We start from the raw sequence: 17244 nt of genomic DNA, 5'->3' as shown, positions 1-17244 counted from the left end.
CTGTAACTTCAGCAACGAGGGCACCTTCGGGCATGTCTGGGATCCCTGGAACATCCTTAGGAAAGGGGGCAGGGCCAGGATCCTGCAGGGAAGAGGAGTTACCATGGTGCTGGAGTTTGGGGTATTGCCTACTGGAGGTGGTGCCTCTGGCAAACAGCCGGGTGGAGGTGGATGTATATACTGGGTGGCAGCCTCTGGGCAGCTTTGCTGCCAGCAGACCCTGCTCACCTGGACCCCCAAGGAGAAGCACAGGCTTCTGATGATTAGTCTTTGCTCCTGCCATGGCAGTGTGGCGCACGTACCGTTGTGGGCGTCCCCTTCCCCAGGGAGGGAGAGCCCGCTCTCAGCCCTCACGGCCTCCCCTCCTCCCCTTTCCTCGTTGCAGTATGACGATGGCAGCGGGATGAAGCGAGAGGCCACTGCAGATGACCTGATCAAGGTGGTGGAGGAGTTAACTCGGATCCATTAGCCAAGGGCAGGGATCCCTTCCCAGACCCTCTCTGAAGGCTTTGCCCTCCTGCTCTCCTCCTCCCTGCCACTGTCTCTCGGCCATGGGAAGCCTGTCCCTAAGCCCCAGAAGCCACAGCCTACCTGAGTGGAAATGGGGATTTCGTAGAACGAAAACCAGTTCACTGGAGACCTGGGCAAGGGCTGAAGGTGAAATGTTTTCTCCCTGGATTTTTACCAGTCTCACATGATTCCAGCCATCACCTTGGGCCACCAAGCCTGGATTGGTACAGCCAATTGTCCTTCCAGGGAGCAGTTTTGCAGCTCTTTGGATGAAAGGAAGCTCTGTGTGTGTGTGTGTGTGTCTCCCACACTCATGCATTGTCCTCACTATCTTTTTATTTAGGTTTGGGGTCGGGGAGGGTTGTGGGTAGGGGGAAGGTGGGGCGGGAGGGGTTCGTTGTCTTTGAGGTGAGAGCTTCCTTTGCTTTCTTCTGTTGCCTCTGAGAGCTTTGGGTCTGGAGGGCTGACCACCAGGCCATGGGCTGCCTGAGGGTAAGACCTGCAGATGGTGGATGATTTCCAAGCCACAGCCTTTTTGTCTCTGGGGAACTGCCTTCTTCAGAGGGAAGGAGGTGGGGGGACGTGAATTGGTGGTTAGTTTCTGAGTTTTACCAAATAAAGTAGAGTCTAAGAAGAAAGATGCATTTGTTTCTGCTCTTCTTTTCCTGCTTGGCTCTCCAGCATCCCAGGCGCTCTGTGCCCAGGGTACTGCAGTTGCCATTCTCTCCTTCACAGCCATTGCAGCGGCCCCTTGTCCTGGCTGCTGGAACATTCCTTTCAGGTAGAGAAGTGTCCTCTGTACCTCTCCTTTGTCATATGATCGCTCTTGGTGGGATCCCAGGGATGAAGGGAGTCAGGTTTTTGAAATTCAGCTGTCTTGGGTTGCCTTTGACTCCAGTCATCCTTCTATTCCCAGTGGCCTCTGTTAGTAATGCTGCTTGGGCTGCCTCTCCTGACGTCATTTTACAGCCAGCTGTATGTGCAGCATTCAGCCAACTAGCCCCCTAGGCACTGCTCCTCACACTCCTCCCAGCTTCCTGTTGCCACATGCCCTTTGGATTCAGATTTTATTTCCTCTGGTTTCATTGAGTAAACCTTTGGTGCCTTAGGTTTGAAAATACAGGAGTAGGGCACATTTGGGGTTCACCCTTCTGTTCAGCAAACAGAGCCAGTCTTCTTTCGACTCAGTGGGTCAGAGTGTCCGGGCCCACGTTTCCACCAGTGATCCAGTGGGAATAAAGGCTGCTCTGTCCCAACAGTGGAGCAGGGTTGATCCCAGGCATATTGGCTGGCTCCTTTAAGACCAGCCTTTGATACAGTGTCAGGAAAATTGTGGTTTCAAGTTCAAACTGTGGTTTTGGGAGATTCTAGGTTAAAAGGAAAAGAGCAAAGAAGCATCTCTGCCTTGGGGGTCTTTGGGAGTCAGTTTCCTTCCCTGGAGGCATTCCTTGAGTTTCATTACAGTTCTTTTCCCCTTACTCTCCTGGGGTTTCTGAGGGTGGAGGATAAGGGTCTTAAGGGAAAAAATAATCATCTCTCAAAAACCACAGTTTGAACTTGAAACTCAACACTGTGATTTGAATTCTTCAAGTCATGGTTTGAATTGAAAACGCCTGCCCCCATGCCAGAGACCAGCTTTAATGAGGCAGGCAAGCAAAGGCCTCCAGATTGTGATTATTTAAAAAATTTAATCCTAGATGGGAGAAAAACAGAATGTGGCAGGGTTATTATTCTGGTGCTTCTCAGTGGTTTGACCTGCAGCTGCGGAGACCTGCCATGTTCAGGAGAAGGTTGTCACTTACCAGGGGCTTCAGTCTTGACTTGAAACCAGAGAGCGTGCAGCTTTTTGTTTCCTACAATCTCGGGTATATTCACTCCGGATTGAATTCCAGCAATCCTTTAGAAACTGACATCCTGCTGCCACACTCCCACATCCCCTCTTAAAACCATTAATCACCTCTCCCGGGGTGAAAGGTTGCCTTTGGAGCTTTGCTGCAGCCAGCTGGAATGGCTCCTCTCCATGTAGGCGCTGATGAGCTCGCCTCACTCCGGCCTCTGCACGAACGGACCTTTGGGAGAATAATAGAAACACTGACTCATCACATGACCATTTGGAAGGGTCACAAGCCAGAGGCCTCCTTTCTACAGCCAACAACAACTTGAATCCTCCACCCTCCGTGGAGGGTCCCTTTTGTTACTGAGCAGCCACAAGCCACAGAACCGGTGAGGAAATACTGAGGAACCATATGGGCCCAAACTCATCCTTGAGGATGAATGATTTTAAGTGAGCAGCTCTCCAGGTCCAAAGTTTTCGAAGCCTCGAGGTCACACAAACCAAAACACAAAACAAACAGAAAATAGTGAAAACCAAACTGAAGAAGTGAACTTGGTATGATGAGCAAGGTGAATGCCATAAGGTCAAAGAAACAGGAAGTGAAAGAAATGTCGGGCTATTTAGAAAGTTTCTTTCAAAATTCACCAGTAGGAATTTACAGATTTAAATTTCCTGGGCTTCTGTTGAGGATAGATAAGGATTTTCTTTATACACAGTTACATCTCGGTCATTGTGGCTACCCACTGACCCAAGTCTGCCAGACTTACAGGGTGAGACGGAGGGGCCGGAACGCCATAAAGTAGTCAAGTTCAGAAAGGAGGTAGCTGAGGTGTGCTGGAGCATGGGAGAAGATGGCATGAAGGGTGATAGGTATGTAAAAAAAAAAAAAACCTATCCTGTGCAAATATGTTGAGAATTTGTGGGTAGCTTCTAGATCCAGGAAGACAGAGCACCTATTTGACACTGATGGTGGTCTAGATAGAAATGATAAGGACGGCGGTGTGATAGATTTTGCAGGCTCGAATGAAGGAAGAGTTTTCTGTTTATCCCTATTTAATAATTCAGGGCTATGGGATTCCCCTGGTGGTCCAGTGGCTAAGACTCCATACCTCCAAGGTAGGGAGCCCAGGTTCCATCCCTGGTCAGGGAACTAGATCCCACACTCCACAACTAAGACACAGCGCAGCCAAATAAATATTTTTTAAAGAATGATTTCAGGGCTAGATTTCTGACTATGTGGCCACTGACTGGGCATCGAAGCACATTGTGAGTGGTAGTGAGGAATGCAGTCCGAACGGCAGAGCGGGGAGGGTACCTTTGGATGTGTAACATAAAGAAAAGATGCCCTAAGACCCTGAGGGTCCTCAGGACTCAGAATGGACATAAGTATGGAAGTAGCATTCATTTCCAATACAGAGTATGTTGGCAACCTATTAGCTGAAAACGTGTTGCTCAGATGGGTCAAACTAACACGATGAGCTTATGTAGTCACTAAGTCTTCTGAGACTCCGTGGACTGTAGCCTGGCTCCTCTGTCCATGGGATTTCCCAGGCAGGAATACTGGACTGGGTTGCCATTTCCTTCTCCAGCAGGGTGAGGTAACCACCCTAAATTGAACACCTGCAAAAACTCAGCCACACAGGTTCAGGTAAGGAGATCGGCTTAGCAGCTTGTGTTCAATAACAACAAAAAGACATGACAACAAAGAGCACCGGAGGCTTTCCTTTACTGTGAATCTTATGTAAGGAACTTACAGCATCATTGGGTTGTCAAAAAGGCCAAGCAATATCAGGCTGTGTTAATAGAAGTACAGCATCTGGAAGGGAGGAGGCAAGAATCCAGACCACTGTTGGCACCGTGTTCACTTGTGGCCACCAATGTTAAGGACTTTAGTGACAGGCTGAGGTCGCCAGTGGAAAGGCTACTGCACAGGCAGAACCAAAGGCACGGGGGTAATTTAGCTGGGAAGGAAAAACACTTCCCAACAAATGGGAGTTACTCAAAATTGGATTGGGCTGCCTTCTGATAGGTAGTGAGACCTTCATCCCCACAAGTGTTTAAGTAAAAGCTGGACTGATGGGAGGTTCCTGCCCAAAGCTGAAAGTAGAATTCAGTCAGCCTTTCCGCTTTCTCCCAGCCGGATGATTCTGACTTACATCCACCACCTGCTCACCACCCTCCTGCCTACCATCTTTTGACTGGCCTGGGGCAGCTGCTGAAGGGGACAAGGGGAGTCTGTGGGTTCAAGAGCCGCTAGCGCCCCCAGTCAGGGAGCAGGGGAACCCACTGACCGGCGCACCCAGGGAGGGTTAGGGTGCAAACCTGCTGGTAGGCTGGAGGCTAGCCTAGAAGTGGGTTGCCATTTCCTTCTCCAGCAGGGTGAGGTAACCACCCTAAATTGAACACCTGCAAAAACTCAGCGTCCCACCTTCTCGTACAACACAGGTATCTCGGGCTCCATCGCTACCAGCAATTCCCGGGACGCGCAGCCTCCAGCCTTGTTCCCGGAGTCTCTTTCCTCCCCCGGCCTCCGTCTCACGCCCACAGCCCTTCGCAGGAAGCCGACTCCCAAACCCGGGCAGGGGGTGTGGGCCGAGGACGAAACCCCGCCCCCAGGGGTCCCTGATCTTTGCCCCCGCCCCGGGCTCCGCGCCTCCCCGGGAGGCCACCGGCGGGCCGGCGGGCGCCGCTGCCTTTTGTGTGTTTCGTTTCGAGGTGCGAGAGACCCCCCAGCCGTACGCCGCGTCCCCTCGCGGCCCCCGGCGCCTCCTCTCGGCGTCCCCAGCCCCCCTGCTCGGCTCCGCGTGCCAGCTCGGGGCTCGCTGGTTCGCTCCCCGCGGCGCCAGGAGGAGGGGCGAGGGCCCGCAGCCCCCTCCCCCGCGCGTGGCGCCGGAGCCCAGCCGAGCCGGGGGGACCCGCCGCCGCCGGTCATGTGGGCCGGACTGCTCCTCCGGGCCGCCTGCGTCGCGCTCCTGCTGCCGGGCACCCCGGCCCGCGGCTACACCGGGAGGAAGACGCCGGGGCACTTCGGGGCTGAGAGGTAAGCGCCCCGCACCCCTCCCCTGAGCCTTCACCGGAGCGCTACCGGCGCGGAGCCGGGAGGCGCGGAGGGGCGTCCCGGAGCCGCGGGTCCGGGCACCCGCCCGTGGCACTGTCGGCGCGGGCGAGCCCGGGAGGTCGGGACAATGGGACAGCAGCTTGTGGTCCGGGCGGGTGGCCGTCCTGCGCCCCTGGCCGGGGCTGTCCTGATTGGGATCTGGCGGGGGGACCGGAGACCCCGACGCTAGGTGAGCCCTTCTGACTACCGTGGAGCGCGGATCCCTGGCCAGGGGGCCGGGGACATACCAGCTAGTCTTCGGACTGGCGGGCTTTTCGCTCCCAAACGTGCCCGTGGCTCTGCCTAGGCAGTGCCTGGCCTGCCCCGCGGCGCTGGCCGCTCCGCGGCTGGGGGCTTTGCCTGTATCCAGGCTCCGTGCCCGCCGTGGACCTTGGAACCGCCGGGGTCTCTCTAGGTTATGTTTCGGTTTCTGCCAGTGTGTGCACGCGGGCGGGGGTGGGGTGTTTGTCCCTTTGCTCTTTCCCGATTGATGTCTCCCTCCCCTCGTGTCTCCTCCTGGGAGGGCCGGGTCGCCGCGGGCGGAGCGCGTGTGTGCGTGATGCTCAAAGCGAGGGAACACGGTGTCAGCGGGCGGCCTGGCCCGCGGCCACGGCCTCGGGGGCGGGGGGCGCGCAGGGGGGCGGCCCCGCCAGGCTCGCAACTCGCACGTGTGCTCCACAGCCACCGCCAGTTCCTGCTCAGATCCGCCCTGCTCCGCCGGCGTGTCAGAGCTGTGCTGCCTGCCACCTGTCTCCCCGTCACCGCCTGCCCTCGGCCCCTTGGGGCGCTCTGCCCCTGCCCACCTGAGGATGAGGCTCCAGTGGCCTCCCGGGCATCCTTCCATCCACCGCTCTGGTGGCCCCCCTGTCCCTTTGAGAGCCCCATCTGAGGAGCCTCCTTCTCAGGCTGCTGCCATAATCGCTCCCACGAGGGCAGCGGGTGAGACATCCCTGCCGCACTCCCCACCCCCTTCCAGGGCCCCTTCTGTGCGATGACTTCAGAGAGGGAAAAAGCTTTTTGAGGCTCCAGGGACAGTTTTCTGCAGACGTTTCTGTTTTGCCCTGTGCCCAGAGTTTCCCTTTCCAGAATACTTGTCACTTTTGACACAGATTATTCTCCAGAAGAGCAGACTGACTCTGTCTTTCCATCCATGTCCCGAGTGTCTGCTGCACATCATGGATCCTCTGTAAACTGCCTATTGCTGTTGTTTAGTCCCTAAGTCGTGTCCAGCTCTTTGGGGTCCCAAAGGCCCCAGAAGAACCCTCCAGGCTCCTCTGTCCATGGGATTTTCCAGGCAAGAATACTGGAGTGGGATGCCATTTCTTTCTCCAGGGAATCTTCCCGACCCAGGGATAGAGCCTGTGTCTCCTGTACTGGCAGGTGGATTCTTTACCCCCGAGCCACCAGGGAAGCCCCTAGACTGCCTGACTGGCAGGATATTCCCACCAGTCTTCAATCTCAGGTAGAACACTGTTGGGGGAGATTTCTTGTCCCTATTCTGTTGGACTAGGATTCCTAGTTCAAACTAGGCTGGACTTCATCATCCCCTGCCCAGCCCAGAACCAGTTCTTGTCATCGCCTCTGACCCTTTCCAGGCCCATGTGCTTGCCGCTCCTGCCTGGAACATTCCTCCATTCTCACCGGCTGCCCCCATTCTCTCTCCAGCCTCAGTTGAGGAAACCACTCCTGTGCTCCCTGGGCCTCCCTAGCCTGTAACATTCTGGCACTTGTTGCTATACATGGTTCCTTGTCTGCCCCTTGAAGGTGGAGGAAATGGCTTGTTCATGGCTGGACTGCCTCGCCTAACCCAGCCTTGGGCACACTGGGTTCCCCTTCACTCCCTTGGGCAGCTCACCAGCACCCTCTCCCCCTTCCCAGAGATGTCACCTGGGGAATGACATTTCACCATCTCCACCCCCTCCTTCTTTTGTTATCCCTTCTCAACCTTGCCCTCAACTGCCATTGATTAAGTACCTACTATGTGCCAGATGCTGCCCTTGGTGTGGAGTTGAGCAAAAAGATGAAGCCCCTGTCCTCAGAGTATGGTAGGGGAGCTGGGGAATGAGTATGTCAACAAACTAGGGAGTATTGGGTTGGCAAAAAAGTTTAAGATGTTATGGAAAAACCAGAACAAACTTTTTGTCCAACCCAATAATTCAGTGTCCCAGGAAGTAAGTGTTATGAAGCAGAATAAAGTGAGGTAAGGGTGCACAAGTAGGGCCTCTCTGAGAAGGTGACTTGAGCAGAGAGACTTTTACAGGAAAGGGGGTGCTGTGTGTGTGTGTGTTTGGGGAAGAACCCTCCTGATAGGGGAAACTGCAAGTGCAAAGGCCCTGAGGCTGCCGTCCCTGGGGTTCTTCTTCCATTGCAGTCTTCCCTTCTCAGCTCTGAGGGCCCTCCTTGCTCTCAGAGCAAGAGTCCACGTGGCAGGCATCTACAGGCAGCTAGTGTCTGTTCTCTTACAACTGTGTCTTTGTCCTGCCTCCAGGAGGGACAGACCGTCTGGGTCATTTTTCTTTGGAAACTTCTCATTGTCCATTGGGGGTGGAGGTGGGGGCTTCCAGAAGTGTTGGTTGACTGACTTACTGACTGGCTGGGAGGCTTTCACTGCCCAGGAGATGAATCCTCCCCTGGCCCCCAGGACAGAACATGGAAGGTACTCTCTCCTCTCTTGCAGACGCCGGCTGGGCCCCCACGTCTGCCTCTCGGGATTCGGGAGTGGCTGCTGCCCTGGCTGGGCGCCCTCCATGGGCAGTGGGCACTGCACCCTTCGTAAGTGCCTGTCCCTGTGCCCCAAATGTCCTCCACAGCAGGGTGTGCCTTCCCTGGGCTGGCCTGAGGGGCAGACTGGGGGGCTCCAGCCCCGACTCCCTCACCTGTGTTTCTCCTCTCAGCCCTCTGCTCCTTTGGCTGTGGGAGTGGCATCTGCATCGCTCCCAATGTCTGTTCCTGCCAGGACGGAGAGCAAGGGCCCACCTGCCCAGGTAACTGGGGGCGCGGGCCCTGGCTGATGGGAAGAGCTCTGTTTACACTGAGACTGTGCCGGGCACTGGACAGTTGTGCCCTAGCGCATCATTTTCAAACAACCCTATGAGGTAGGCATTCTCATTCCCATTTTATAGATGAGAAAACTGAGGCGCAGAAGCTAGTGGCTCGCCCAAGGTTACATGGCCAGTAAGTGGCAGAGCTGCATTTAAACTCAGTCCTGTGTGCCTCCAGGGCCCCCTTCCCCACAGAATTTAGGAGGAACGGGGCGGGGGGCTGGGGAGGGGGGCGGCTGGGACTGCTGCATGGCGCATGCTCATAGGTGCGGTGATTGTTTCAGAAGCCCACGGACCCTGCGGGGAATATGGCTGTGACCTCACCTGTAACCACGGCGGCTGTCAGGAGGTGGCCCGAGTGTGCCCCGTGGGCTTCTCCATGACCGAGACAGCGGTTGGCATCAGGTGTACCGGTGAGAGGCCTGGGAGCAGCAGGGAGGGGCGGGTGGGAAGGGGGTCTCCTCCCTGTCCTCCGAGGCCAGTCTCCCGGGATATGCTGGAGTGAAGCCAAGCTAGGAGCAGCTCTGAAGTCTGCAGGTGGGCAGGTGGGCAGCTGAACATGAGGAATCTGCCACTTCGGCTATTCCACAAATACCTATCAAACATGTCTTAGGGACCAGGAACCGACCTGTGGTTGGGGTTATGCAGGTGGTGTCTGCTCATATGTTGCTTCAAGATATGGTGCAGGGAGATGAGTAAGGACAGTGACAGTCCCACCTAATGGGACCATCACCGGAGGAGTGCACAGTGTCAGGGCCCACAGGGGCACAGGGAACTGGGGCTGGAGGTGGGCTGGACTGCAGAAGACTCCCTCGAGAATGTGACATTTGAACGATGAGGCAAGAGAAATCAGTAGTTATTTTGTAAAAATATTATTTGTTCATGATTCAAAAAATTTCCTACAGGCCAAGTCTGTTACCTTCCCCATAGATGCTACTGTGACCAGCTTCTTACTTGTCTTTCCAGAGAGCTTGAAAGCCATCCCCCACCCCCACCCTTGTGCCTTTTTAACATTTTGTGGAAATAAACATTTCTTCCCCTGAATATAAAAATAAAAAATAACTTACTTTGGAACATTTGGAAAGTAAAAGAAGGGTATAAAGGTGAAAATAAACATGTCCCAGAAGTTCCTACCCAGAGATATTTGTTACTAAAATGAAGTTGTTTTTTTTTCCTGCCCTTGTCCCCTGGGTCTGTATGTGTACTTGTGTGTGTGGGACATGCCTCTCTGTCTGTTTTATAAAATTGGGATCATACCTTATCTATCACTTTCGTTCGTTGTTTTTCTCACTTTGTGCTGTGAGCAGGAAATATTAGTAGTCCTTACAACATCACTTTTAATGGCTGCAGATGTGGCTACTGTAATCTAAGTACCTACTTCTGTGCTATCCATCCTTAGCTTGTCTGCAGTGTTCGGCTGCTATGAATAATGCTTCAGTAAAGTGGCTTCTAGTTGGCCTCTCTGATTATTTCCAGAAGGAAGACTACTGGGTCAAAGGTCCCATGAAGGAGTTTTGGTGCTTACTCCTCCCCCACCCCCTTCCCCGCCTTTTTCAGAAGGTTGAAGTACTTTCCAGACACATTTCTCCTTGCAGAGGCAAACTGGAGTAAGGAAAAGCCAGAGACCAATGTCAAAGCAAGTGCAGGGCAGGGGAGTCACAGGGGTGGGATAGGGTGAATCAGAGTGGATGTCTTAGAGGAAGTGGGCATAGTCCCAAAGGTGCCTGCCGTGGGAAGAGCAAGAAAGGAGAATGGAGGGGACCAGTAGGCATGGGGGCAGGGGGTGGAAGGGAGACTCAGGTGGGCAGAGTAGACTGGAGTGGGAGGAGCTGACCTCGTAGGTCTTCATGGTTCTGAGATAGGAAAGGATGTTTTGAAGCTGGGTGGGGGGGGGGTTTCTGTCTCTCAGCCCCCTCCCTCCCCCAGGCTTGAACCTCCCTAAAGCAATATTGGCTCCCCCTGGACAGAAGCCTGGGGGCTCCTTTGTGCCCCACAGCTGAACCTTAACCCACCACCTCTCCAACTCAGCATCCCACCAGACTGCCCCCCTCCCCACTCCTCCACTGTGTTCCCTGTGCTTCCTGGAAGCTCCATTCGACAGCCCCATTCTTGATGCCACCTGGTCCTCTCAGCCCATGTCTCCTCCATCACACAACTGCTGTGGGGGGTGGTCCCTGGTGGGACATATACATAGCCCCTGCCCCACACTGGCCTCTCATGGATGTGCCTCATGACTCCTGTGTTCTCAGGCTGCAACCGTCTAGAGAGCCAGCACTGTGTCTTAGTCATGTTTGTGTCCTCGACAGATCCCTTCCAGGTCCACTGCATGCCAGCGGTGCTCCACAAGAACTAAAGGGAATTTAATCAACCTTCCTGCCCCTTCCCCTGGCCTTTTTTGGGTTGCCTTGCAGGTGGAACTGTTGGAAATAGTTCTATTTCAACCAGTCTCTCCCGTCATCTGTTCTGTGTGGGTCAGAAGAGGCCTGGCCCCATGGCCTCTTCTTTCTTGGACTGGGGGCCCCTAAAACCAGAAGATTTACCTAGTGCCTTCTTTCTTCCTGGGGTGGCAGTGGGGCATGCCCCATGTGGGCTCAGGGTCCTTGTGGGATGCAGTCCCTCCCCATAAACAAAACACGTTCAGAGTGAGCTATGTAAGAGTGTTTCCTCTCTCCCTAGACATTGATGAATGTTTAAGCTCCTCTTGCGAGGGCCACTGCGTGAACACGGAAGGCGGGTTCGTGTGCGAGTGTGGGCCGGGCATGCAGCTGTCTGCGGACCGCCACAGCTGCCAAGGTGAGTGGCTCTGGGAAGGGTAGTGATGCTGCGTGCTGTCGCCACCACTTTTAGACTCTGACGTGGACCTCGAGGCCCTGCGAGGCCCAGCCTGTGCTCTCCAGGCATGACTGCATGTCACCTTCACCACGGTTCTCTAAGTGAGATGCTGCTCTCTCTCTCTCTGTTTTTTTTTTTTTTTTTTTGCCTGCACCTCTTGGCATGTGGGACTTTAGTTCCCCAAGCAGGGAACACAAAGTCTTAACCACTGGACTGACAGGGAAGTTCCAGGAGATGGTGTTCTCATCCTCACTTTATGGATGAGGCTTGCCCAAGGCCATTCCGACAGCAGGAGGAGGGGGAGTCAGGTTGCATGTCTGACACTAAGGCCTTTGCTCTGGACCACGACTCAGTAGAAACTGCTGCTGCCATCATTGCAGGATTGGGGGTAGGTGAGGGAGAGGCAGAGGGAAGGGCCAGGGGCAGGCGGAGCAGACTAACCAGAGCGAGGAGGCCACTGACATGGGGGAGGGCTGAGGGGACGGGGCTGTGACACACGGGGGTGTGTCATGTGCGAGGCCATGCTGTGATAGAGTCACCACCTGCCCCTGTGCTGGGCCAGGCTCTGGAGACACACAGCCAGTAAGAAAGCATCCTGCCCTCCAGCGCCCTGCCTGAAGGAAGGGGAAGAACAGTGAGGTTCTTCAGTGAGGTCCTCATGGCTCTTCTTCTAAGGGCACTAATCCCATCATGAGGGCCCCACCCTCAAGACCTCGTCTACCTCCCAAAGACCCCACCTCCTAATACCATCACATTGAGGGTTAGGGCTTCCATACGTGAATTTGGAGAGAATGCAGTTGAATAGCACTTGGTCATCAATCTGATGAGTGCCCTGCCTGCCTCTCCCCAGTACATGTTCCCTTATAGAGATAGAATGATAAGAGATGCAGGGAGTATGGGGGGTTAATAGTTATTCAACTCCTGTGTTCCAGGCACCACGTTAAGTACTTAACACACATTTTCTCATTTCATCCTCAGAATTGTCCTATGAAGTTGGTACTGTTTATTTCCATTTTCCTGGTAGGAATAGTGAGGTTTAAAGAAATTAATTTGCTCAAGATCATATTAGAGTTGAGATCTGAACCCAGTCATTGCTCCATCAGCTTTTCCCCCCTCAACAGTCCATCTTGAAGATATTTCCACATCAGGGTCAACAGATTTGCTTTATTCTTGTCAACTGCTGCCTGGTGCTCTGCAGTGCAAATATCTCATAGTTTCCTAACTCTTCTCTTATTGATGAATATACAGATTATTTTCAGTTTTTTCCTAATTTCAAACAATGGCTTGGGGAGGCTTTGACAGGGGAGGTGGTATAGAAGCTGGGTTTTGAGGTATGAATAGGAGTTTTCCAACCAGACAAGATTAGAAAACATTCTAAGCAGATAGGAGAACATGTGTAAAGGAGGAGGGCCACAAGAGCATGGTGCATTTGGAAAATGGCCAGAATTTAGGCCAAAGTAAAGGTTAGGGGGAAGGAGGGAGCTTGGAAAGGCAGCCCTGGGCTCATGAGCTATGGTGCAGCATTAGTACTTGTGGGAGCCTTGGAGAGATTTTAAGCAGAAAGTGGCCTGATCAGAGGTACCCTTCGTCAGAACTTCCTGGAGGCTGTGTAGAGGGTAGCTTGGGAGGAGCACAGGGAGAGGCAGAGAGACACACAACACTGTTGTTATCCTCCAGACCAGAGACAAAGGTGCCCTGGGCTAGGATATGGCAGTGAGGGTTGAGAGAAGTGGGCTGGTCCACGGAGAACTTAGGAGTTGATAGACTGGATGTGGGTTTTGAGAAGGAGAGGGGTTAAGAGTCTGGTAGGAGATGGTGATGAGAGAGGTCGGTAGAGAGGACTGTATGTTTCCAAAACCCCACAGGGAAATGAGCTCCAGCCATGTCCTGTTCCCTTCCAGACACTGATGAATGCCTTGGGACCCCCTGCCAGCAGAGATGTAAAAACAGCATTGGCAGCTACAGGTGTTCCTGTAGAACTGGCTTCCATCTCCATGGAAACCGGCACTCCTGTGTAGGTAAGGCCAGGGACCCTGCTGTCTTCATACTTAGGTTGCCAATCAGGAAGACTGACAGAGTGAGCCCAGGGACAGGGAAAGGTCAACAGTCTGGACCTCCTTGGTTCCCTGGAGCCTGCAAGTGCTTGAGCCTTTGCTCAGAGCCTACCTTTCCCTGGGGTTGGCGTGGCTCCTGATGGAAGACCCCGTCTTGGACTTTTCCTGGCCACATGCCACTTTCATGCTGTTATGTTTCTCTTCCACCCTCTCCCAGATACACCCCAAGGATTCCTCTCTGCTCACCCATTTTCTTGGCTGCCTTTGCTCCCCTTGGTAAATAAAGCACGTTATGTCTTGGTTCCTCTGGTTTAGAAGGAGACCCCTGTTTTCTCAGCCCATTAGCAGAAATTTCCAGAAAGGGATTGGCATGTTTGGCTTGAGCTTGGCTCATGGGTTGAAGGTGGGGTCCCATGGGCCTGAAAAAAGACCTTGTTCTAGCAAAGTTGGGTGTTTGTCCTGAAGCCTGCCCTGAGCAGTGCAGTGATTTTTTTTGGAGACTCTTTTTCAGAAGGGCCCACAGCACCCGATGCCCAACACTGGGATGGTGGAGGGTTTGGAGCCGAGATTCCCAATGGGGGCCCATCCCCACCAGCCAGCACTTAATCACTGCTGCACAGTGCTGGAGTGCGAGTCACTGGTGCATCCATTAAATGCCTCCTGGATGTACAGACCTTCCAAGAGGACCAGCACTAGACGTCAGCCCCATTCCCAGACTTCTGAGTCACGTCATCGCCCTGGGGCAGGGAAGGACCCCGTAAGAATACAGCAGGGAGACTTCCCCGGTCTTTTGGGCTAAGAGATGGAGGAAAGATAACTTGGTAGCCCTGACAAGGCAGCCGTCGGTAGCCAGGCTCTCCCGCAGATGTAAATGAGTGTCGGAGGCCCCTGGAGAGAAGAGTCTGTCACCATTCCTGCCACAACACCGTGGGCAGCTTCCTGTGCACCTGCCGACCTGGCTTCCGGCTCCGGGCTGACCGAGTGTCCTGTGAAGGTGAGCTCCTGGCCCCGCCCCTGGCTCTAGGTCCCGCCCCCGGCTCTAGGCCCCGCCCTCAGCCTTGCCCTTCTCTCCCTAAGCGCGGGAGACAGTCGGGTGCCTCTTCCTTCCGCAGAAACTTTTTTTTCAGTTCATCTTCTTTGTTATTTCTACCACCGACCTTTTATCTTCTCTCTTTCCCCTTTACCCATCCTTCTTTTATTTTCCTTTCACTGTTTCCCCAGCCCTACTGTTTTCCCCCAAATAATAAAGGGAAAAAAACCCACCAAAAAACAATCAATGACAGAGAAGCCTTTATGTCGGAGTCCCAGTAACCTGGGCTCCGCGGGACACTTCGGACAGTGTGGGGTCAGTTCTCTGCCATGCTTTAACAGCGTGCCTGTAAACGTCTGTGTAATATCGTGTCAATATCCAAGGTGTTCTTTCTAGTCCAGGGGCCAGTTTTCCATGGTGTGACTGCCCGTGTTGGTCTGAGCTTGGCCACCCAGGTTCCCCTTCCCTGCCCAGCCTGTTTTGTCCCGGGCACACTCTGATTTGTGACTCCCTCTTTCTCCTTTTACCTTTGCCCCACATTTGCCTCCTCTCTCTCATGTTGGTCGGATCTCTCTTTGAGACTGTTGGGCAGTTGGTGTCCATCTGCAGGGAAAATGTGTACTTTCCTAAGCGTGTATGTGAGTGTGTGTGTGTGTGTGTGTGTGTGTGTGTGTGTTGGGGGAGGCAACATCTTGTAAGCTGGCCTTTCTGGGGTGGGACCGGAGAGGACCCTGGGCTCTTCCTTCTCCTGAGCCTCAGCATCTCCTCGTGGGAAGCCCCCTCTGGGTCAGGAGCAGGGGACACACTGCCAACTTGTCGGGACACAGAAGTAGGGAAGGGTCATTCCCAGGATGGATCCCTGAGGGCTTCAGGGATCCCGAGTCTCCTCTGTGGCCAGCCAGGAGGGGAAGGGAGAAGACTGATTTGGCAGTGGCCGAAGCTTCTGACTGGAGAAGGTGATGGCACCCCACTCCGGTACTCTTGCCTGGAAAATCCCATGGACGGAGGAGCCTGGTGGGCTGCAGTCCGTGGGGTCGCTAAGAGTCGGACACAACTGAGCGACTTCACTTTCACTTTTCACTTTCATGCTTTGGAGAAGGAAATGGCAACCCACTCCAGTGTTCTTGCCTGGAGAATCCCAGGGACGGGGAGCCTGGTGGGCTTCCGTCTGTGGGGTCGCACAGAGTCGGACACGACTGAAGCGACTTAGCAGCAGCAGCAACAGAAGCTTCTGACCGCCAGCATCATAACTTCAGTTTGCTTGTTTGGTACTTTTTCATGAGTCTTCTCTCCTGATCGTCACTGCAGCCCCGTTAGTCTGAGGTTCAACTGTTGGTATTAGACCCATCCTGCTGATGAAGAAACTGACCCAGGTTCAGTGCCTTGTGATGATGGACCCAAGTCCACGCCCAGCGAATCTCACCTCTTGCCCCTGCTGCCTCCTTCCAGACCCTTCTGTGTTTCCATTTCAGCTTTCCCCAAAGCTGTGCTGGCCCCATCTGCCATCCTGCAGCCTCTGCAGCACCCTCCTAAGATGCTCCTGCTGCTTCCAGAGGCAGGCCGGCCCGCCCTCTCCCCCGGGCACAGCCCTCCTTCCGGGGCTCCGGGGCCCCCGACTGGAGTCAGGAGCACACGACCACCACCTCCCATGCCTGCACTGTCCACGTCCTCCCCTTCTGCCCCGATGCCGCTGCTGTCCACCCCGGTGGCCACCCCCGTGCCGCATCCCTCTCTGCTGGGAACCCTCAGACCTCCCGCACAACTCCAGAAGACGGCGGTGACCCCTCCCTTGCCCAGGGGCCCCGAGACCACACGGCTGGCACCAGGACCCTCTGCCTGTTGGCACCTAGGGGCCACGTATGAGTCAGGGAGCCGCTGGACAGAGCCTGGCTGTTCCCAGTGCTGGTGTGAGGTGGGTGTGAGGGGTCCTTGGGGTTTCCCTGGTCTGGTGTCTGGGGCCTTGTGGTGGCTGGAACTTCCGTTTCTGCTTCTAGGATGGGGAGGTGACCTGTGAAAAGGTGACGTGTGAAGCTGCTTGCTCCCACCCGATTCCCTCCAGAGATGGAGGGTGCTGCCCATCGTGTACAGGTGGGAGCCGGTCCAGGGAAGGCTATGAGTTTCCTGCAAGGTCCTCCCTCTTCCTTTTTCCTGCCTTTCTGCAACTGAAAAACAGTTATCTAACTTTGATATATCACCTGAAGGGTGATCCCTGGGCCTAGCCCCCAGAGCTTCTGATTTATCAGGTGTAGGATAAGTCCTGGGAATTTGCCTGTCTCACAAGTTCCCAGGTGAAGCTAATGCTGTTGGTCCAGGGACCACACTTTGAGAACCACTGGTATCTGTGTTCCCAAGGGGAAGGTTTCATCTTAAGGACATCCTTTTTTAAGCTTTATTCATTCATTCAGCAGGTTTCTCCAGACCCAGTCTGCAGTCCCCTCCCCTGCCCCAATCCCCCTCCTAACTGCAGGAAGAGTAATTGTTCATAAATTGTATCGCTTTCCTAATTCCCTCCCACTATCTGCTGACAATTTTTAAAATTTGCTTTCATTGCTGTTAGGATAAAGACCTCAAATCGTAACAAGTCCTTCAGCAGAGTGCTTTAAAACTCACCCTGCACAGGAATTGCGGGCTTCCCAGGTGGCTTGAGTGGTAAAAGATTATGCCTGCAATGGGGGAGACCTGGGTTCTATCCCTGGGTTAGGAAGAGCCCCTGGACAAGGGAGTGGCTATCCACTCCGGTATTCTTGCCTGGAGAATTCCATGCACAAAAGAGCCTGGCGGGCTACAGTCCATGGGGGTCACAAAGAGTCAGACACGACTGAGCAAATGAGCACACACACATGCAC

General features: G+C 54.2%; 2 protein-coding genes and 1 long non-coding RNA gene across 5 annotated transcripts in view; 2 read left to right on the top strand and 1 right to left on the bottom strand.

Annotated features, from left to right (window-relative positions):
* DDB1 (damage specific DNA binding protein 1) overlaps positions 1–1148 on the top strand; it is a 28034-nt gene extending 26886 nt beyond the window's left edge. The window contains exon 27 of the mRNA XM_061406544.1: positions 386–1148. Coding sequence (XP_061262528.1) covers positions 386–469 — 84 coding nt within the window. The 3' untranslated portion in view covers positions 470–1148. The remainder of the gene's footprint in view (positions 1–385) is intronic.
* Positions 1043–5124, bottom strand: LOC133241291 (uncharacterized). Its single transcript, XR_009734576.1, has 2 exons — positions 4773–5124; positions 1043–2579 (listed from the first exon to the last, which is right to left on the bottom strand). It is a non-coding gene; the product is annotated as an uncharacterized LOC133241291 (long non-coding RNA).
* A 69-nt stretch (positions 5125–5193) lies between these two features.
* Positions 5194–17244, top strand: part of VWCE (von Willebrand factor C and EGF domains) — a 30952-nt gene continuing 18901 nt past the window's right edge. For 2 of the 3 annotated variants that reach the window (XM_061406547.1, XM_061406546.1), the window contains exons 1-9: positions 5194–5384; positions 8119–8213; positions 8336–8425; positions 8767–8895; positions 11159–11275; positions 13216–13332; positions 14234–14362; positions 15871–16310; positions 16393–16486. In XM_061406547.1, coding sequence (XP_061262531.1) covers positions 5275–5384; positions 8119–8213; positions 8336–8425; positions 8767–8895; positions 11159–11275; positions 13216–13332; positions 14234–14362; positions 15871–16310; positions 16393–16486 — 1321 coding nt within the window. In that variant the 5' untranslated portion in view covers positions 5194–5274. The other variant, XM_061406548.1, reaches the window with a different exon arrangement.

The sequence above is a fragment of the Bos javanicus genome, chromosome 29 (assembly GCF_032452875.1).
Source record: "Bos javanicus breed banteng chromosome 29, ARS-OSU_banteng_1.0, whole genome shotgun sequence".
NCBI classification, from domain to species: domain Eukaryota; kingdom Metazoa; phylum Chordata; class Mammalia; order Artiodactyla; family Bovidae; genus Bos; species Bos javanicus.
The sequence above is the reverse complement of the archived record's forward strand: the minus strand, read 5'-3'. Positions and strand labels throughout refer to the sequence as shown.